The sequence below is a fragment of the Meleagris gallopavo genome, chromosome 5 (assembly GCF_000146605.3).
Source record: "Meleagris gallopavo isolate NT-WF06-2002-E0010 breed Aviagen turkey brand Nicholas breeding stock chromosome 5, Turkey_5.1, whole genome shotgun sequence".
Classification (NCBI taxonomy): Eukaryota; Metazoa; Chordata; class Aves; order Galliformes; family Phasianidae; genus Meleagris; species Meleagris gallopavo.
The window spans coordinates 14,400,450-14,422,279 of record NC_015015.2 but is presented as its reverse complement, the minus strand read 5'-3'; the positions used below and the strand labels follow the sequence as shown (position 1 = coordinate 14,422,279).

General features: G+C 41.3%; 2 protein-coding genes across 12 annotated transcripts in view; one reads left to right on the top strand and one right to left on the bottom strand.

Moving 5' to 3' along the window:
- TSPAN4 (tetraspanin 4) overlaps positions 1 to 16,244 on the top strand; it is a 338,400-nt gene extending 322,156 nt beyond the window's left edge. For all 6 annotated transcript variants that reach the window (XM_031553462.1, XM_019615427.2, XM_003206308.4 and 3 more), the window contains 3 exons: positions 7,560 to 7,691; positions 9,113 to 9,196; positions 12,030 to 16,244. In XM_031553462.1, coding sequence (XP_031409322.1) covers positions 7,560 to 7,691; positions 9,113 to 9,196; positions 12,030 to 12,098 — 285 coding nt within the window. In that variant the 3' untranslated portion in view covers positions 12,099 to 16,244. The remainder of the gene's footprint in view (positions 1 to 7,559; positions 7,692 to 9,112; positions 9,197 to 12,029) is intronic.
- The window catches only part of CHID1 (chitinase domain containing 1), a 119,197-nt gene continuing 113,415 nt past the window's right edge, over positions 16,049 to 21,830 (bottom strand). For 5 of the 6 annotated variants that reach the window (XR_793579.3, XR_002115019.2, XR_002115020.2 and 2 more), the window contains one exon: positions 16,049 to 20,975. The gene's annotated coding sequence lies outside the window, so the exon portion shown is untranslated. The remainder of the gene's footprint in view (positions 20,976 to 21,830) is intronic. The other variant, XR_793581.3, reaches the window with a different exon arrangement.

Genomic DNA, 21,830 nt, shown 5'->3' with positions numbered 1-21,830 from the left:
CAACCTCTTCCTCCTATCCAATGAGCAACTAAAATGCTTTCTGTTGCAAATGTTGATTTTGTTTATTTCTCTTTGGCCGGGATTGCTTATTTCTGTTAAATATTTATATTGTGTTGACATCTAAATATCACTTTGATTGCTGTGCAGAGAGTAGAATAGAGGGTCAAACAGGAAATCTTTTCTTTAAAGTCTAAGTGATAACTGATATTGGAGTGAACGATGGTAGCGTGATAACAAACACCTCAAATACAATTCATTTCTGCCTTGTCTCCTTTTTATTGCAGTTAAAGTGGAAACTGTCCATGGTGTTTGCAACCTCCTCCTACAGTCAGTGCATTTTTTTCCCCAGTAGAATTCAGTCATTCTCCATCTCAGATGGCTGGGAACACTTTTTGCTGTGTTACCATCACTGTCACATCCTTCCAGTTCTCTGACAACACTCTGCCAGTGTTTGTCTCACAAGGCAGGTCTCATAGCTGCCTTTTTCCTTTTGCCCTTGTCCGGCTTGCTGAGGAAATCACCTACACCTTCCTGACGAGGAAATCACCTACAGTCCAGATTTGTTAGCTCTGTCCTTCTCTTTTCATATTCAGTGCAGTTATTGCTCATGGGTATGATCTTTCTAATCTGAGTAATCCTCCTTGAATTAAGAACATGTTTCAACTTTCCTTCAGCTGTGGGAAAAAGCATTTGTGCTGCCTTGGTTTCTCCCTGAAAATCTCATGTAGCTTTCTCAGAGCTTCTCCTTCCAGAGGTACTAGCACAGTACAGACATGCAGGGCTCAGTCTTGCCTCTGATGTCTTAAACAACCTCCGCCCATCCTTCCGAGGTTATATGAATTACTCAAGGTGATGGATGGGAACCCATCACATTCTGGTGCAATAAACCCACTTGCTTACCCTTTACTGAAATCCTGAACTGTACATCTTTCAGTCTGATGGTGCTGAAGTTTCACAAGTGCTCTTCTGTCCAATATCAGATAACAGGAGTCTGCAGTCAACCAAGGAAGGGCTTGGGAGGTTAAATGTTCAAGGTCACTACTAGAAGCAAGGCATTGGTTTGCTCATCTATGTCTATCTTTGGGGCTGTGTGTCCTGTCTGCATTGAGTGCAGCAGAGTGGCTGTGTATGAAATTCTTGAAACAGCTCAGGTCCAGCAAGCAAGCTCTCCCATCCTGCATCCCAGCAATTGTATGTGGAAGGTTCCTTTGCTAATCATTAAGGGGACTCAGCATTTTGCAAAACTTGGTCGTATTTTTCTCTTCCAATACTATGACTGGATAGGAGAAGGTCTACATTCCTGAGAAGAGAAATACTTTCTGAAGTGCTGGGCCAACAGTGAGCCATATGAAACACAGAGAAAATGGTTAATGTAATTGCTTATTTCAAACAAAATACAGAAGCTTTACTTCTAACTTTATTATGTAGTAAAATTTACTAAGATATTTGAAGGAAATATTAATACAGTAAATTTGAAGTAAATATTAATACACCCAGAGGAATTAATAGTTTATGTATAATGTGGGGGGAAAGGAATTATATGGAGGATTTATGGGACATAAAACCCAGGCTCCTGCCTACTTTCAGTAAAATAGGTGTATCAGTATATACAGGTATGCCTAGCTCTCCTACCCAACTTTTTTTCAACATGTTCACAAATTGATCGGGATACAGGAAAGTTGCACGAGAATAATCAGAACTTTGGAGATTTACTTTGAGATGAGAAATTAAAAATGCTTTCTATAACCAGCAAAAGATGAAGTAGTCATTTACTTGCAGACCTTAAAGAGAACAGGAAGGGAAATGGCTTTTGAAAGCAGAGGATGCTGCTATTGATCTGAGAGCTAAAACCGTACAATAGAAATATTTGATGGTAAGATGCCACTGTGCAGCAGGATGCTGGATCCTCCTCTGAGGTGTGTGCAGGGTTTTTTTTTTAAAGAAATGGTCTTGTTGAGTGACAAGGTTGGACTTGATAGTCTGTAGTGTATGTATTGCTACAGACCATGCTAGATCATTTTAATGGTTCCTTTGGCCTTTGAAACCTATTAGTGTGTAAAGGGGGTCTTTTGAGTTTCAGATGGCAGCTAGTTCTTGGAAGCCCAGAAGATAGCAGGGAAGTGCCACCTACAGCTGTGGTACATCACTCTTTCCTAACGTGGCAACTTTGAAATTCCCATACACTGACTTGATGTAGTGTTAAAGTCAGCATGCTCCCAGTGCTGGGCACGGAGGACAAAAGCAGAATGCTCCCAGAGATCCATATTTACTGCTCTGCATGGTAGTTTTTCACATGTATCTTTCTAAAGTATTTTGGAATAGACTTGCAGTGGTGCAGTGAAGGCAATCCCAGCATGGTTAATTATGTAAAGCACTTTACACTTGAATAGCACTATGTAAATGCCAAGTATTATTTTTTGTGTTCAGTAGTAATCGGTACCTCTTACACTGCTAATCAGTAGAGTGTAATCACTGATAGGAGGATTAGGAGCATACAGGGGACTTCAGGAAGGGAAGGTCCCAGCCCAGAAGTGCTGTTTTCATTCTGGCTCCTGAAAGACAGCTCTCAAAAACCCCACACTAGAACTAATCGTGTTGCCATGCAGGAGAATGTCTCAGCACGGATTCTTTTTATGGACCCAGTAGACATCAGTCATTGGTTGAGCTGTGGGCTGTGTGTGTATGTGGATAGCATCACAACAGGAGCATCAGAAAAAAGGTAAAATACTACATGACAGTAGCAGAACCCATGATCCTCTTTTGCCCCCCCCTCCTCATTGACACTCCTTTCTTTGCAAAGTTAGGATTCTGAGTTTGAGCAGGAAGATGGCACTGTGGTGAAAGCACTCAGCCACAGGGGGCTTTAACTTCTTCAGGCCTCCTCCTGGTAGCTTAGAGACCATCCCCTCCTGTGTATGGCACCTTCCTCATAGAGAAGGGGAACCACGTGGAGCAGGTGCCATTTTTGTGGGAATAGCTGATCACAGCTAGAGAGTGTGGCTATCTGGTGCAAACACAGGCACTTGTGAATGGTAATTCTTGTGTTTCTTCTGGGTTCTGGCAATCTCGTTTCTATTCTTGTGGAGGCCTTTCTTCATTGAAGCTTTTGTGCTTTAAGCAGTTGTTTTCTCTTTTTAAAAGAAGGATACACATCATAAGGAACTGGGAATGAGGGAACAGTGAGGTCCCACAGGCCCAGGTGTCAGGAGGACTACTGGTTTGGCTCTGTTCCGATTACCAGTGAAAGAGTAGGGCTCACCTGCACACATGTACACATGCAAAGCGTGTTAGAGGGAAAGCTCTAGACTCATTCTGCAGCGCTGTTCAGCCTTTTGATCAGGGTGCTGTTTCAAATTGGAACACTTTATTGATTTCTTTTTAATACCTTCAGCTTGCCAAACTCACTGCCTTTTCTCAATGGATTTTCAAACTGTTAAAGAATCTGTTGCATGAGCAGGTGACTTTTGCACATCCTGACTGAAGACCACAAAAGCATACAAATTTTTTTTTTTTTAAACATGACTAAAATGTAGATAGTTTAGGATGTAAGTTATCCTGACCTGCATTATGATCCTCACTAGCCAGGACTAGGTGAAGTTCCACGTGGAGATCATTAGATCCAAATGAGAAACAGGCATTAATTTTTAAAATGTTGCTTCATCCCAACAATTTTGTGATCAATATTGGAATAGTTCTCCTTTTAACTAACCAGGCAGTAATTTGAGTAGCTCGTAGGAAAAGCACTCGCTTCACCAAAGTGAGCAAATTCAGCTCACTTTTATTGCTGTGTGATGCCTTTCATGTCTGTTTAGACCACTGTAACTGAGAACAAAATTTGACCCAATCTCCCTCCACCCTGTTCAGTGTTAGATCAAAACATACCGTGGCATAACAGCTGAAGTAATCCCAGAAATCCATTAAACATTATATGATTTCAAATTGTAATTATCTTTTTCATTACTTTTTACAGTGATGGAGGAAAAGGGCACCCTACCCTGTCCTTCCTGCTCTGTCACATTCACAAAACCAATCAGTAATTGCTAAAACCGGACCGAGGCAAGGACTGGGTGTCTGCACGGTCAAGTTTATTCATTCATTTTAAAAACCCTGTCCCAACCTGTCTGCTCTTGTGAAATATTGGTAGGAAAAAGAAAAAAAAAAAAAAGACCTATTTAGAATTTCATAAAATCATAGAATGGCTTGGGTTGGAAGGGACTTCAAAGATCATAAAACTTCAAGCCCCTGTCACTTGCACGGCCAATGCTGGTATTAAATACCAATAAAATCCATACAGTAATCTGTTTCTTCATATTTCCACTGCAGTGAGATAGAAATGTTGTGTTTCACATTAATTCCTGGCCCTAGGTATCCCAAGCAGTAATTGCTGATTAACGCAAAAATAAAGCAATCTGCAAGCAGTTCTGCATTCCAGAAGTGCAGCACAGAGACCAGAGTGCCACTGGATGCAGTTTGGCTGGAAAAAACACTGCAGCAGCACGTTGGGCTGAGCAGCTCTGTGTGTCCTGAGTGCTTGGGAACCAATGTGCCACTTCAGAGCCCCCGGAATCAATACAAGGGAGTGATCGATGCCTCTTTAAAAAGGAGGGGAAAAAAAAGTGGTTTGATATTTCAGGAGAAAGAACATTCCACGTGAAACATGTGAAACAAACAGCGGTGTTTCATCAGTATTCCTGGAAACGTTCAGCAGCAGGAGGCTGGAGACACAGAGGCATTTGACAAGCTTTCTGCTCATTTCAGAGAGTGTGCAGTGTGTGTGTGTCTCCTACCTGACTGTCACCTTGTGCCGTAAGTACCTGCATTTGTTCATGCAGATGTGCACAATTACACCTAATTACATATAGCTCTATCACAGCTACAAGCCCTAGCATCAAATGATCTGAGGTGCCCGAGTCAAGGCGTCCTAAAATTACTGCTGTTTTCAAGACAGCATCTGACATTTGCTGAAAATTGCCCCTTGTTGAAGTGTCTCAGTCTAGATTCACCAAAATAAGCAGAAATAGTTTGTAATTGTCTTTTAGGCTTCGATCTGGATCTGTACTGATGACTCACTCAAACCCACTGCAGCTTGTTTCCTTGTTCTTGCCTCTTGATTGACCTGCTGCCATGGGCCAGTGCTCCCTGCAGATGCTGTTCACCTGACCCGGTCTTCACTGAATACTGCTTATTTGCCTGTATGCTCTCCACTTTCTCTGGTGTTAGTACTTGTTTTTAGGATTCTGTATGAGCCACTGCTTAATTCCGTTGCTCATCCTTTCTTTGTTTTCCAAGGGCATGACATCTTCTTTGATGTGTTATCATTATTTCTCCCAGTCCCACAAACCTTGTGCAGCTTCATTCTGTTTCTCACCCTTGATCTCTTCTTAGCCTTTTCTCCTCTTGCTGGGACTGCCTTAACTGTCAGCAGTGGCAGGTGAATAGCAATATTTAATCCTCTGCTTTTATACACTACACAGAGAACCTGCATTGGCATGGAATGGGTTGACCAAGACTAGGTCAAATTTGTCTCTGCCTTCTGTTTGCACCTTTTGGCTTACTGGAGAGTTTGACACTGTTAGGAATTGCAATCCTAGACCTTGCCACAGTCTGCTTTGCAGGTCCCGTAGGAACATTTGTTCTTAACTCCTTCAGCTGAGCTGCAAGACTACAAAACCTACGCTTCATTACCTTAGCCTGTCGGACTTTGACACCTTCATCCATGCAAAATTTTGGGGAGAAGGGGTTCAGTTCCGATCTGTGCACACTTGCGTCACCTGTGTTTGGCCAGAACATTACTCAAATGCCTCAGACCTCACTGTTTCACTCTCTGCATCATGTCTGAGCCACGTTTTCAAGGCTTGCTTGACAGACAGGCTGTCTGTCACTTTCATCTATCCGAGGAGCTGATTGATAGTGAATGATGACAGCCTGTGAGACCTTCTTGTAAGATTTCCAGATATGCCACATGTTTCAAGAGTAAGGGTTTGTGTTCTATACTGCTCCTATCTGCTTTTGGGACCGCTTGCTTATGAACTGCTGCCTTGTGTATTGGAACATAAAGGAAAAAAGCCACAAACTTTTTTTCCCTTTTGAATCATGTTGTGGAAAACACAGCTTGTGAATGTTTCATTTCTGAGTTCACAAGCTAAAGCTTGATTGCTGCCACGGACCACATCAGAATTCTGAGCAGAATCTTAGGGAGGTGCTACTCCAGCAGAAAAATCTGAATTTTGTTTATTTGGATGAAAAAGCTCAGCACTGTGAGCACTGAGACGGCTGTATCGTAGGCCTCATTCTGTGAGCACTTGAAGAAGTGTAGGATGAGCAAGGCAGCGTGTGACACCTCTGCCCTCTATTGGTCTTGAATGGCAACTCTGGTGTGTGCACAGCTACCGGCCCCTCAATGTCCACAAAACCCATTATTTCAGAGGGAAAACTCTCTGGGACCATGCAAAATACCAGGGTCTGAATTAGGTCCTAACTCCTGGTGATGCAGAACTTGGCGTGATGATGAGTTATCAGAAACATGAGGAAAAGGTTGTGTATGGAAGTGAAAAACATTGGATGGGCTCAGATACAATCAGGTTTAAAAAGAAGACCTTGGCAAGTTGTTTCAGGGCCAAGTAGGTTGCTGGTATAGCCTTGGAAAAGTCTGAAGTACTGCCCGTAGCTGAAAGCTCTGCAGCTCCATGCCTATAAAGCCATGCAGGCTGCCTTGTTTCACTCATTAAAACGAGTGCTGAAGTGCCTTGATACCTACAAGTTCTTACATCTGAGTTAGCACAGGAGAGGCAGATGGTGTATACATCTACATGCTAATGATCCTTGCTTGTTTTGTATCACAGGCACATCACAGTTCCCACAGGGGATGATGATCACAGAGCCATTCCCTGTGCTTTTACGTACATTTCCTGCACTTGCATCCCACCACACAAATGTAACAAACCTTGCGATTTAGCACTGATGTGGTCCTTGTGCATTGCATCACTCTGTGCACTCTTGAAGTCCTGTTACTTAGTAATACCAAATAGCGACATTAAGGAGCTGCACCAGAGAGAAGAGTTGGAAACAAAGCTTTTACTGAGTCACAAAGGCTTTCAAAGATCATCAGCACAGAGAGAAGTTTGCCTTATTAACTTAAATCATGATTTTAGAAGTAGTATCACATTGCCTTTGCCTCCTGAATGCTGTATCTGTGTCCTAAATATTTTTTTCCTGTCAGCAAGATAAAAATGATCATCATAATCCTGTGCAGTCACTCTTAACCTTGGTACGTGGCTGGCATTGTCCTGCTTCAGCTCCTGCAGCATCCTGCCACTGCAAATATGGCCTTTGCTTCTCGTCTCCACATTAGCTGCATTAGTCTCTGTAGGTAAAGCTGAGGAAATACTACATTTCTTTAAAATGTCAAGCCCCTGCTGGTGTAATCAAGTGTAATTCAGTGCACTGAATAAGGTCCAGTTTGTATCCAACAAGAAGCATGGAAGATTCTTCCATTGCCTCGGAACGAGCAGACACCAGAGACAGATCATCCTTACAGTATTGTTTGGTTTTTCTTCCAGTTCAGATGTTGTGGAGTCTCAAACTACACCGACTGGTTTGAGGTGTACAACACAACCCGGGTGCCGGACTCCTGCTGCCTGGAATTCAGCGAGAACTGTGGGCTCCATTCCCCAGGGACCTGGTGGAAAGCGGTGAGTGGCTTTCCAGTAGCTCAGCAGCCTCCATACAAAGGGCAGGCAGGCAGATGGCCGCAGAGTGATGCAGGTGATAAGGTAGAGATGTAACCCTGATCATCTCTAAGTGGGAAGCTGAGCTGTGACTTTTCACCTCCAATCAAGCCATCCATTTAAATACTTCTAGGAACTGAAGGCTTTCTGAGCTGTTGTTTCATGTTGCTAGAGTAAGCTGGAAAATGACAGGATTGTCTTTGTTCACATCCACCTGCTCGATTAAGTTGAAGGTAAATGGCTGCCCACACATCTAACACAAGCCTGGAACAGCACTGCCATAGCAGTAGCTTTGTGTGGCCTAAGCAGTCATGAGGCAAGGTGGGCAGGTAAGCCTGGGGTGTGGGGCAAGGCCAGCTGATGAAGTGGAATTGAAATGAAGTTTTTGCTAGCTCCGGTGCTTTGCAAAGAAAGTACAAAGTGTCTTGGCTGTTCTTCAGAGGGATTTCGTGCGTGTGGATTGACAGTGGTAGAGGCTGAGTTGAAACCAAATATGGCTCCAAATCAAATTCTCAATTTAAGGACTTAAAAGTTCTTATTGCATTTTATTCAGGGTCCCAAGGTGATCAGTGCAGGTTAACCAGGCTGAAACCATTCATATAGGGTAGGCATTAATCCCCGATGAATGCCATGAAAGCCACTAACTGAAGGCAGAACACTCTTGCCCAGGTACATTTACAGGGCGTGGGGCACAACTTCTGGTTGTCTTACAGAGGAAGAGCGTAGTATTTAAAGAAAGGTTTCACATAGGCCAATTCTCATCCCACCAGACCAGGCCAAAAAAGCGAGGTTAGAGCTGATGCAGAATTCAAAGCAGAAATAAAATAACAGAGGAACACTCATACTGCAATTTAAACTGATGGAAAATGATAAGAAATCAGCCCACATGCAACAAGAGAAGCTATTGAACAGCTCTCACTGGAACTTTTATTTAGGTATAATATAATGTTTATTGCATATATGTGTATGCATACATATAGTATATAAATATGTGTGCATGTGCATGTATTTTTTATTATATACATTACATGATAAACTTTTCCTGAAACATGGAGGAAAATAAATGAACGGCTCGTTCTAAAATTCTAACTGCTTTTAGTTGGATTTTAGAGGGGAAAGGTGCCCCAAATCCAATGCTTGTTCATTTTTAGTTACTGTCCCAGTTTGTATGGAACAGTGCTTGTGCAGTGGTTTGGAGGTGGCATTACAGTCAGTGCTCCATGCTCAAGCTTTGAAATCAGAAATGCACTGTATTCGCTCCAGTACTGCCAAGATGAAGCACAGTACCCAGCAGCTTTGTGTGATCTGGCTCGTTCCTGTCTGTATATTCCCAGGGGAGTACAGCAGTGTGTTTATGGCTAATACCATATTCTGTTTTATTCCAGCCTTGCTACGAAACAGTGAAAATATGGCTCCAGGAGAACTTACTAGCAGTGGGGATCTTTGGATTGTGCACAGTTCTGGTGCAGGTACACTTTAATAGTGATTTTCAAATCCTAAGTACTCAGAACTAAGTAACAAGCAGACAAAGTCTGCCCAATACTAACTTAGTAATTTCAAGTTTTGCACGTTAGACTAAAACTCTGAGAGACTTAACTCTCTCTTTTATGTTTTCTTTCTGTTAGAATACTGAGCATGAGATACAGGACTGGGAATACTGCCTTTGCTATAAAGCACTGTACAGAGCAGTCACTTTATCAAGTGGTTTATCTAAGGCACACACTTGATTTAATGAAGAGGTAGTCCACAACATCCTAAGAGAGAATCCTAATCATGGTGGAATGTGTTGTTTTTTAGAGCACCAGTGTTTGTCCAGTAATTTTCCAAAGAGTGCAGTCAGCTTAGCCTAAATATCTAATGTTAAAATAGCCTAAAGGTAGCTTAAGTCTTCAAGCCCATTCAAAGTCCCAGGGTAAGTTCTAAGTTTAGCTGTTACTACCATAATTCCACCTTCCCAATAAACCATACTCCTTTTCAACTAATTTCAGTGAAAGTAGGCAGGACTGGCACAGTTGTCAGTAAGATTTTTACTTGCTGTTACTTCTAGCCTAACTTTGGTCACAGAAGGATCAGTGCAGAATTCTCTTAAATATATGTATGTATCTTTAATCCAGCAGTGGTGATTCTGGCCCCAGTGCAGCCATGCTGGTACAATCCTTAGTCTGAAGTATGTGAAGGCTGCACTAGAACTCTGGCACTTACAGCTGTTTGTCAGCCCCATGTAGCATAATGTCCCACTCCTGAACACCACACTGAAGACATAGTTTAATTTCCAGTTGCACCTCTCTCTCACAGTCAACGCATGAGCAGAAAGGATGGCATCACTAGGCTAAGGCCACGTATCTCCAAATTAACTCATTGTTTTAAATTTTGCATGGTATAATACTGGATCAGCAAGAAAGAATCTGGGGTCAGAAACTGGGATTCAGCTTGTGCTCTTTCTAACATTGGCTTAAGCAGGATAACACTGTCTTACTTTCTTGTAAGCCATGGCTACAACTTATTGGTGCAAATGCGTGACTCCTTGTGGGCCCAAAGTCAGTACAGTTTTGTTCTGTATTCCAATGTTTTAAGCAGATATGCTCAAGAAACAGGTAAGTGCATGCAGCAAGGTCATATGGCAGAGAGACAATGTAAGAAGGTTCTGTTGGTTCTGTTGCTAACATGTCACCACACTTAAAAAAAAAAAAAAAAAAAAAAAAAAAAGGCCTTTAAGCATCTACCCAGCACTTAAGGAATCTTTAAAAGATGCATGAAAAACTCAGCAGACCATAGAGGTTTCCTTCTCACTGACCTTGATTATATTGAAGGAATTTAAGAGCAAATACCAGCTTTCTGACCAGCAGGACTGACTAATTTTCAATGGGAGAAAACATTTCAGACAATCTAAAAATGCTAATTAATGCTGCCAGCAAGTGCTGTGAAATACAGAGAAAATACCTCAGAACAGAAAAGCCTTCATCAAAATGTCCTGAACTGCACTGTGTGATTGAATGTAATTGATGATGAAAGACTTGATCCACTCTCACCTAACATGAACTGGGCTCCCTCTGTTGTTGCTGTGATGTGGTTGGCATCGCCCTAAGTACGTGACAGCTTTTGTTTTTCATGTTAATGATATTATAGTTAGAATCACACCGTGACACAACTTGAAGGACGTACAGCAGATGTGGTGGGAGAATATTCTTCAGTCATGCATGCTGGAAACTGTGTAACACATGCAGCCACTCAGGTTTTATTGCACAACTGTCCCTGAAGGTGTTCCTTTGCTGGGAAATAGAAGGCATTGTTCTAGGGACAACTTCCAAAAGGCAGCTAATCAATGCCTCACACTTATTTCATATTCATGGTCAGCAAAGAAGATAAACAACTATGTAACCTTCTTTTGTTGTTTATTTATGAAGTAGCATAGGCATAATTCACATTCTTTCAAGAGTATTCATCGATGGAATCTACCACTTAAGGAAACCTTACCATTTACGTGGTCAAATTAATTAGGCTCTTAAAATGGAATTCACACCAACAAATTCTGTCAGGCAAACCTTTATCTCAATGACAATTTGTACAGTAGTGTTTGTTGTAAAGGAACAGCAGTAAGCAATTAGTGTAAGTACTTTAAATAGAAGGAAAACAGGATTGTCTTTCTCATCCCCTTTTCTGAGAAATTATGTACCAGAGGCAACGCAGCAGGTCAGTATTCAGGCTGGGAGAAGCAGCCACCTCTGCTTCTCTTGAATAGCCTGAGCAGAAGGAAAGCCACATACATTGTTGATGAGCCACTGATGATTATGATTAATGCAGGGACAGTCTCCAGCTATTCCCCCAAAGGGATCTGTGCACACACATACTTGGAAAAGTAAAGTGCAGTAAAGTAAACCACAGCATCCTTTGGGTCAGAGATGAAACTGCTTGTCTTTCAAAACAACAGCTACAGAGATAACCACAGCCTCACAGCCAAGCAGGTTGCTACTATAAAACATTTTTGAGCAAAAGACATTCAAACATTTCTTTTCAATGTACCTCTCCCTAGTATCTGGTCACTGCTTTCCATGGAGAAATCAGCTCTCCTGTGCCCTCATTGTTCATTCTGTAAAACAGCAATACAGATAAGGATAAAAGGCAAGCAGAAACTAGGAACAGAAACAAGGACACGAGCTGGCAGAAAAAGCAGTGTGTGATGTGTCTTTCTGTGATGAACAAAACCAGCATAAGCATGCTTCTCCTTCTTTATTTTGTTTTGTTTTCTTTGGTTTCAAAAGATTTTATCTTACTGAAAAAAAATATTATTTCTTTTTCTCTTAGATTCTTGGACTCACCTTTGCAATGACCATGTATTGTCAGGTAGTCAAAGCAGACACCTACTGTGCATAGATACCATTCCCAGTCTTTTTGCTTCTCCTCCGAAGGACACAGGAGAAAACTCCTTCATGCTCATTCTTCTGACCTTTTTTCCCCCTCTTTGTACTATAAACTGTGTATAATGCTATCTTTCTGGAGATTTTGTGAATCACCCCATTTTATTGAAGGAGGAAGAAAAGAAAGATTCAGTACTTGAACTGGCACAGGTAAGAAGCAGCCTTGTCTTTGAACAGAAGAAAACCTGCAAACAGCCATGGCTCCTTTCCTGCAGCCTACGGCAAGGCAAAAGGAAGCTGCTGATGAGGGGCACATCTGCAAACCAGCGTTAGGAGAATACTGTACTGACACCACCTCTGTGAAACCAGCCAGGTTGCCTTCCAGCATTTCACAGTCTGGAAGAGAAGGTGTAGAAACTGCACATTCTTCAGCATGGAAAGAAGGTACAGAGTAGCTCGCGCTGAATGCAGGTGTCATTTTACTACGGTTTGCACACAGCTGAAATGTCAAGAGCAAGCAGCCTTTGCTCCAAGTCTCTCAAGATGATTTTGTAGCCAGGAGAGGATCATCTTCAGAAATACGTTCTTTTAAAGGAGTATTTTTAATTTCATGTGCTGCGAAGTCAGGCTTTTAATCTGAATCTGTACAGTGAGATCTGGCTGTTAAGGGAAAACAATATTGAACAGTTACTAATTGCCAGTGGCATATAGGTGATAGTTGACTGTATATGTAGTATATGTTAGATTCATATACACACACTGTTCTGAAAGGAGGTGAAAATAACCAGCATCTAATCTCAGAAAGTGGGAACCTTTCTATCCCATTTTACATTCCAACTGAAATAACCAGGAAGGATTTCTTGTAGGAGGCACTATCAGCTATACCTTTGGGAAACAAGTAATTACTTTCAGCTGTATCTTCATTTCAGTAAACAACTTGTGAGTGGGCTCCTCAGTCATTCTACTATGATTTTATTTTTTATCATCTCTGTTTCAAGTTAGTCTGCCAAAAAATATCACTCATTTTCATGCTTGAAGATTTGTGCTATGCTGTCAGCTGTTCCTTCCCCTGAATGTCACCATTTCATTAATTTTCTCTGGAAATATCATCAGCTACAGGTATGATAGAGTTCTCCTTGCTAAGGAAAGATCTTCGCACATTGCTCATTTTTCTAAGAGTTATTAAGACTTCAGATGTTTTTATGCTTAGCAGGTTTTTTTCAGCTGTATGCTTACAATAGCCAAGGCACATCAGTCTTGTTAGAATTGAAGTCATCTCACATTTGTGCTTTTCATACTCATCTCCCTCCTCCTGGCTTCAAAGGCTGTTGGCTACAATACGCCCACACTTTCTGGAATTTGCAGAAATCTAAGTCATTGCTTTCCTTTTGCCAAGAAACAGCCACTGGTTGTCCCATTCCCCACTCTGCTTGAGTAACTGAAGCAATTTATACAGGACCCTTGTAGAATCTGAAGAATTAAATGCTTCCTGTTATTCAAACAATTCCCTGTCAGCACCCAGCTCCAGGTAATGCCGAAGCATCCTGGGGAAAGGAGATAGCAGGGAATAGGCTATCACAGCAAGCCACCTGGCCTGCTCTGGGGGGAGCAGCCTTTTGAGGATCTCTCAGCTACAGACGAGAGCCAACCACTGTGCCCTGTTTTCACAGAGAGCCCAGTGCATCCACTTCTACTGGGCCAGACTAGGAGCATGCATCAAGCTCAGGCACACAGGTTAACAAGATAACGGTGCTTACAACAGCAGGTCTCAGTCACAAGTGACATTTTGCTTACCTTGATTTAAGGCAATTTCCAGCAGTAAAGTTGGCCTCGCCAACCTACAGTATTGAACATCTCCTTAGCTCTAGCAGTAACCCTTCTCTGGACCTGCAAAACCAATGAGTCTAACTCTCATTTATGCCCCCTTTTATGCATCAGCCCCTGCAGCATGGGGCATTTAGCTGTGCAAAATAAAGTGAAAGTAATGCACTACTTGTGTATGTATTATGTGGCTTCCCAATCACAAGCTTTCATAGCAGCCTCACCACCACTAAAGGCTTTTGTTACCATGCCAGCAAGCCACAAATGTTAACAGAGCACAACCTGTGACTGAAGTTAAACAGTGAGTATCCCAGAGAGTACAGACAATCTGTGCCTTGAGCAAGGCTTACTTGTGGAGTTGTAATCACAATGGGCTTGATGCTCTCTGCTTCTTGAGCCCAGGCTGGCCTGTCAACAGTTGCACTCTTGGAGCAATGGCAGAAGTTTTTTCCTTTCCTTTCTCTCTCCATTTTTCTTAACTGCAGACAACGGTTGTAGCCTAGATGTACCATGTGTGAGTTTTTCCCATGATTCTTAGTTTGTACTCACTGTTTGCTTCTGCTGACAGCTCTGAGTTTCCAACACTGAAAAGCAGCATAACAGAATGATGAACACATTAATAAAACATTGATTTTTTAAGAAAGATAAAAGTAGACAAGTCTATCTGTAGTGATCCCAGCCATTAAAAATTAACAGATTGACAGCAGGCCCGATGGCTCAGCTGATAAGAGCAAACCGTTGTGCAACAGAGCTTCTGCAGAACGCAACACTCATCAGTTCGCCTGATGGTGGTGTAGGGAGAAGACATCACAGGCCTCATCCTGTGAGCCTCCCAATAATGCATGCTGAACTCTTAGAGCAGACTGCTAGGCAGACTTTCAGCTACACCTACAGAAATAAAAACACGAAATGAGAAACAGGGAAGACACATTGCATTTTCTGGTTCCCTCTAATCATGTGCCACACTTTAGGCATCCTTAGAACAAGACAAACTGCCTCAGTTTTCAGAAACATGTATCTACAGACAGTATGAACAGCATTCACTTTGTAAAACCCATTGCAACAGCAGCACCTACTGAAAAGAAAAACAACAAAACTCACTGCCAACAGAGGTGCTGGTGCAACTTATCACTAGTTTGAACTGGACTGTTTTCTATGTTTGATGTTATTGACTCTCTTCATGCAGCCTAGCAGATGTTATGGTGCTTAAGGCATTACCAGCACAATTCAATTTCAAACTTCAGAACATACTGACTATAACATGCCTCAGCTTTATCATATTTCTTTTCAAAAGCATTACATCCTTTTCCTCCTGATAAGGTCAGACTGTTCTGTGTTGTGTAATAGCAGCAATTCTTTTTTCTAAAAAGCCAAACCAGATTGTTCTGTATTATGTAGAAGAAAATGTGTAAAACTTGACATGGAATTGGTTGATTACAATTACCTTGTAGTACATAATGCCCAGTGCTCATAGTGCATTTATGCAGAGTAACACAGAAGTCATTCCAGTTGCTTCCTTTTGTGTTTTTGTCACTTTCATAGCAAGGTCTTTCATATTACTTTCACTTATTTTTAAACATGAAGGAGGACTCAATACATTTAAAGACAGAACAAAAGGCAACAAAGAGCACAAGGCAGAGAACTCCTGATTTAAACTCCTTGCTCTTTCTGCTTAATAACAAGATGTGAAGGCATGGGGTGCACAGCTGGACCTACTGAATACAGCAAGACCAGGATTTTAGCTTTTAGAGTCAGCCCAAAATACTTCTGGCTTTTCATCTTCACAGTTATAAGAAATATATATATATATATATTTAAGAAAACATTTTTTATTTTCCTGCACAGCAACTGTCAACAGCAGCCAAATCGTATTGCTTGTACCACAGAATTATTTAGCTCTAACATATTATAATGCACAATCACTGAAATTCACTCCAGTTTGCATTCTATGAGTATTTCTTTACTCCTCCCCCTCAAATTACATCAACTTGTACAGGTTTATTCTTCCATTTAATAATTACCATTGAATGCAGCACTGTATGTATGATTTGTAAAACCAAGAGGGAGAAACTGCACCGGAGTTGTACAAATACATTTTCCAGCATCAGCAATCTGGCTGCAGCGTGGATCCACCCAACCCCCTCACTGCTCACAAGCTGATTTCCATTTACCCATCAGAGCCCTTAGTGCATGTGGCTTCAGGCTGCTTCTTCCCCCATTCATAGGCAGGACAGGAGTTTGTCAGCATGGAAGAAGTTAATGCCCTTCACTTACCACTCGGCTTCATTGCTGTGCTAGATAGAAATGTGGCACTGAAGGTAAGCAGGAAAAAAAAAGAGAAAGAAAAAAAATGTTGATTGTGGCATTTATTTTAAAACCCAACTCATTATTAGCATTGTCCACAAGGATTTGTGCTATGTGTGAATGATCTTCATAGCTACTTAGGCAATTCACAGTAAGAAAACAAGTCAGGACTCGCTATGGGAAATTGTGTTTGGATTCCATTGTGAATTCTCTTAGATTGTCACCTGTATCTTACCACAGTGGGCAGATCTCCTCAGTTCCTTGGATTTTGTCACTGCAATGACGATTATACATTTTTGTGCATTCATATACAGAACAAAATTGAAAATATACATTTTATTTTTAAAAAATATATATTAAATATTCTTTAAACTTTACAACAGAATGTCTTTTGTATTCTTTTTAAGAAACAAACCACTGCCAGCTATACGAGTATATGCATACCATGTGGGCCAGCACACGCACTGTACCTGAATTAAAAAAAAGCAGCATACTTCTTTTTGTCATTTCTCATTACCTTTGATTTGATCTATCCTTCGTTATTGATTTTTTCTTTATTTACGCAGCTTGCCCATTGCCAGGTAAATTTATACTCCCTTCTGTTTCCTCTTAAGGGCAACCTGAAATTATGTGGTAGTCAATACAGGTAACGCTTCAGAAAATACTGGGGGATCGGGTTTAATAATGTAACAAAAAGCTGTACACCCAAAACCAATTGTCATGTGTAGAGCTCATCTGTCACTGATAATTCTGAAAGTGAGTAACTTCTCTTTTTCTGAGGTAGCTGCTTATATTCAGAAATTACTTAGGAAAACAGAGGAAGTTAACGCCAGACAGTGTTACAGTGGAACATTAGGGACTCCTGATCTCCTGTGTCAAATCAAAAGGAATTTTGCTTAGCCAAGTACCTTGTCTGACACTGCTTTTTTGTGAGCTTGCCTCTAAATTTGGTGCCTTCTGAGCAACATAGACTAATGGAAGGGTAGATAGACACGGTGTGAAAATGGGAACCAGACAGCTTAGAGATTGTTGCAGGAAACCTCACAAAGTTGGCGGACATTTCTTCCACCCTCAGGCCTGCATTCCTGGGACTTCCTTCATTCTGTTAACTGCACCACTAGATGGTCTCATTGACCACAGCTGTAGTTCTTTTCTGAATTCTGAGAAGATTTCCACTTCAGTCTTAACATTGTAACAATGAAGTTCACTATACGTTAAAAACAAACAAAAAACCTGTCATATAGAGATATATTTTAATGCGTTGCCTTTCAATTTCACATAGTCACCACTGGGTCTATCCTTCAGGAACGCTGAAGTATAACTTAATGAATATTATGGAAATTTGTGGGCAAAGAGCAGCTCTATCACCTTTACAGCCTAATTTATTTCCCCACTAAGGCTTTAACCTGGGAAATACAGATTACTATTGATCTTCAAGATCCCACTGTTTCAGAATTCAAAGTCCAGTGTACCTTCCCCAGCAGCTATCCTAGTTCAGTTGTCTTTGCTTCCTGAACTACACATCAGCACAGACAGGTGTTTCTATTTCAATCGGCAACAAGCTGACATTTCAGCTGACATCCAGCTTATTTCCCTCAGATGTACTTAGCACAACCCAGGAATGTGAGCTTTAGCTGATTATACTCACTGTGTAGGTTGAGTACTTTCTGTCTGCATGGCACTGTGGCCACAAAAGACAACAAGCTAAAGGTAGCAAATAAAACAAGAATGTACAGAGAATGCTTCCGAAGAGGCTTGAGGGCAGCCTATAAAAACTTCATCCCAACTTTTGGCTTGAGACATCTAAAGTACAAAATACAGAGCCCTGTATGTTTCTTACTTTCTGGTATGTTAAAAAAGACAAAGAATCTATTGTTAGTAACTTACCAAGCAACTGCAATTTGAAAGGCTGTTTCCCAGCAGTTTCTATAAGTCATTTTACCCAAGGCCTTGCTTTTTTTCTTTCTTTCTTTCTTTTTTTTCTTTTAAATAAAATATTCCATATAGAAATAGGTATGTTATTCTGTTCACTAGAAATGGTGATTTTTGTTGACCTGGCCAAACCCCTCAGTTTACATTCCCTCAAACAGCCAGAAAGCATTCATTACACCAATGCAAGTGAGAGAGCAACATGAGGTTCTTGAAAGCTGCCTGACAGTGGATGTTTCTTTAGTGAAGAGATGTCCAATCCACTGACACCGTTTCTGCTGAAGTTGTTTGGGCAGAACATTTTGTTATGACAGAGTTGCTTAAACACAAACTTCCCTGTACCAGTGGTTAAAGGAATAATTTGAAAGCATGGGATCCTTTATACAGTAGAAACTTCCCACTACGTTTCCATAGGACTATTACAGGATGTGGTTTGAATCACAGACAACAAAAGAAAATACATAGTTGTATTTATCTGTAAAACAAAGTAAATTTTGTACAAGGTACAGCATAAAAAACAATTATTAACATGTACTGCCTATGTATTTATTTCCCCATACTGACAGTGAGAAAAGTTTTAAGTGTAAAGTACTCATCCTGGAGATAAAACAAATTACTACAGAAATAAAGGGATTTCGGGAACTGGTTTGTGAAAGTCTATTCAGATGCACCTCACCTCCCTCCTCCACAAGGCCTTTCCTCAGTCACTGATGGACACGATTAGACAATTCTGATAGCATCCAAGATGCTCAGATCAGCCTCAGCTCAGAAACATTCCCTCTGCTGTTTTGAAAAGCTCACCTGCACCCACACAGTACTGAGGGGATGAGCACTGTAGGTCATCCCCACATTTTTCTTTGCGGCAAAGCTAACTGTCCAGGTAACTTCTACCCCAAAAAAATCCACCAAACAAAAGCTCTACACCGATATAGCACTGTGCTTTCATTTCTGAAGGAACTGAACTCTTCCTTCCCGCCAAGAAAGTTAATTTTATTTACAGACTCAGTTAAGATGAAGCATTTGCAAGTTCTTTAGGAAAAGAATGTTTCAGCATGGAGCTGGTTCTGGTGCTTTCTTGGAAGCTCCCCTCTTTCCCTCAGTGTACCTATACCAGATGTTGCTAATGACAGTCCAAGTCACCATGATTCTTTATAATCAGGACATCACACAGCCCTCCTCCCTCGCCACCAATTGCTACTGGTTTGCAATTGCAGGAACTTTACCTGAAAGTGACATTGGCATTAGATGAGTACAGAGCCTGCGTGGGGCTGCAAGCAAGGAAGGGCTGCGGGGGAAATTCTTCCTGCTATGAGCTCAGCTGCATAAACTTGACAGTATGTTAGAAAGAGAAACAGGAATGTTTCCCCCCCAGAGTCAGAAGCACTTTGACTGTTCTAGTGAGCAGCTAAGTTGTGTTACTTGGCCTTTCAAGAACAGAGATGCTCCTAAGCCTCATAGTTGAAAGTAGTCCTACATTCTGGGGAAGAACAGAAGTTGTGAACTCAGACCTGTGTGCAACTGAAGGCACTGGGAATTTACAAATGCAAATACAAGAGTGCATAAATTGAATGAATGTGTCGTATCATTACCCACTCGCTTTCCCTAAACTAAATAACTTACCAGCTTGGAAGTACAACTTGTTGTCATGGAGCCTGCTTGATATTTGGTGCTAATAAAAATTTGAAGTTTATCCTGTGAAGTCTGTGCATTCAAGTTCTTCCCTATTAATCACCTTCTTATGTCCAACTGTGCACCACAGATGGCTAATGTGGCACAGTACATTCTTCACTATCAAAACATTCTTTGAAATAAGTCCTTACATGTTTAAAGGAACTGTTATCACATGGAAAACTGGCATAATTAAAAAACTTACTGGAGATCACCCATGCTGGTGGAATCAAGAGTTAATGTACATTCAAGAAATACACGTATGTACCTTCTTCTCAGAATCAGAATATTGCAGTGCAAGCAATCTTTGTTTTTAAAGGATGACACAGGATTCCAATTTATCTGGATGTTTATGTTTGCACCAAGAAAGTCAAGGAAGAAAAGGGACACTAAAAAATAACAGATACTAAAAATAAAAAGCCCCCACAAAAACCAAAGATGGAGAATATGGGTGAAAATGGAAACAGCCAGAAGAGCTGGGCATGCAATTGTAGTCACCTGAGCAGTGTTCTTCCTTACCATACGGCACAACGGAGCAGCATCCCATGAAACACACGGTAAGCCCTTCACAACAAGCACAAAAAGATGCTCCCAAAACTGAATCTCAGCCACAGTATATGTAAAGTACACAGTACAGTAAAGTCTCTCTACAAACCATCCCACCCAATCCGTGTGATTTAGCAGACGGAGAAGTTCTGAGTTTTGTGTGAACGTGCAGGTGGTGGATCCTTGTCTGTAGATGCCACAAGTCAGATCTACATAAGAAAAGCTGCGATGCCTCACTGATGCTGCAGCCAGGGGCATCAGCTGATCCCTGGGTACAGTCTTACCACCTCAATCAATCATACAAGTTACTTCCTAGCAGAGGCACTGCAGCTGATATTGTCACCCGAGAATGGGAAGCAGTCACCAACCCCATCCTGAGTATACAAGGTCAAAAGTATAAACGTTCAGTGTTGTTTTGCTCACCTTTGATGCCACTGTCGTTCCATTCCAGCTGCTTGCCTGTCCTCTTCCAGGATTCTGACAGCAATTCCATCAGCTCCTTCCCCTTCCTGATGCTTTAGGTTCACAGAGCTTAGGAATGATGAAAACAGTTACAAGGAGTACAGAAACTGATTTCTCTTATCTCCTCCAGCCGTCAGTACTTCCAGCCTCCCAGGAGATCAATCTATGGAGAAGTGAGGGTGAATTTATATGTAGTTTAAACATCTGAAAACTGCTGAGATCCATGACATTTTGAGAACTCAGCGCATGGCAGCTGACACATCACTGGCTCTCATGGAGCACAGTGTCCTGCAAGTTAGAAGGTTCCTTGACATCAGTGCAATTATACAAAATGTCAGGTGTTCAGACCTAGCACCAAGTGGCTGAGTGCCCCGCTGCCTTATTTACACAAGAAGCTCTTGTAAAGCACTAACAGAAATTCACACAACGCAGCTCCGATGATGTAAGCTTATTTCATTTTCATTTTCATCCAGTGACTTCTCACTGAAAATTAGAGATTCCCTGAGAGTTTTATAGCATGAAGTGAAGTGGCAAATTAAATTGAAATTGAGATAATCCCCAGAAATGTGTACACAAGTAAAGCAACTCTAGATACCTTTCAGACTGGCAAGTTCTTGTATAAATAAGAAAAAGTAATCTCCTTCAATGAAGGTGTTCTCAAGCCTTTCAGTTTCTCTGAAGACATTCCCAAATGAATCACATTGTGTCTACACTATCATCTGCAGTGGGACCACTCAGATCTCTATCAGAGAATGAATTAATATTGAAATGTGTTATATGAACCAGAAGCACCACTGAATTTCCCAGACAGGAGTTAAAAAAAGAAAAAGCAGCAGTGTGAGGCAGCCGTTTTCTAATCTCATCTGGCTGCTCTACTGATAGCACACAGCTCAATATAGTTTTTATTTCAGTATTTCCACACAGCAATATTTGCTTATGTGAAAGTTTAAACAACATCTTGGTTCATGTAAGAAAGTTGCAGAGCAACTCTTTTTCTTTTTTTTTCTTTTTTTTTTTT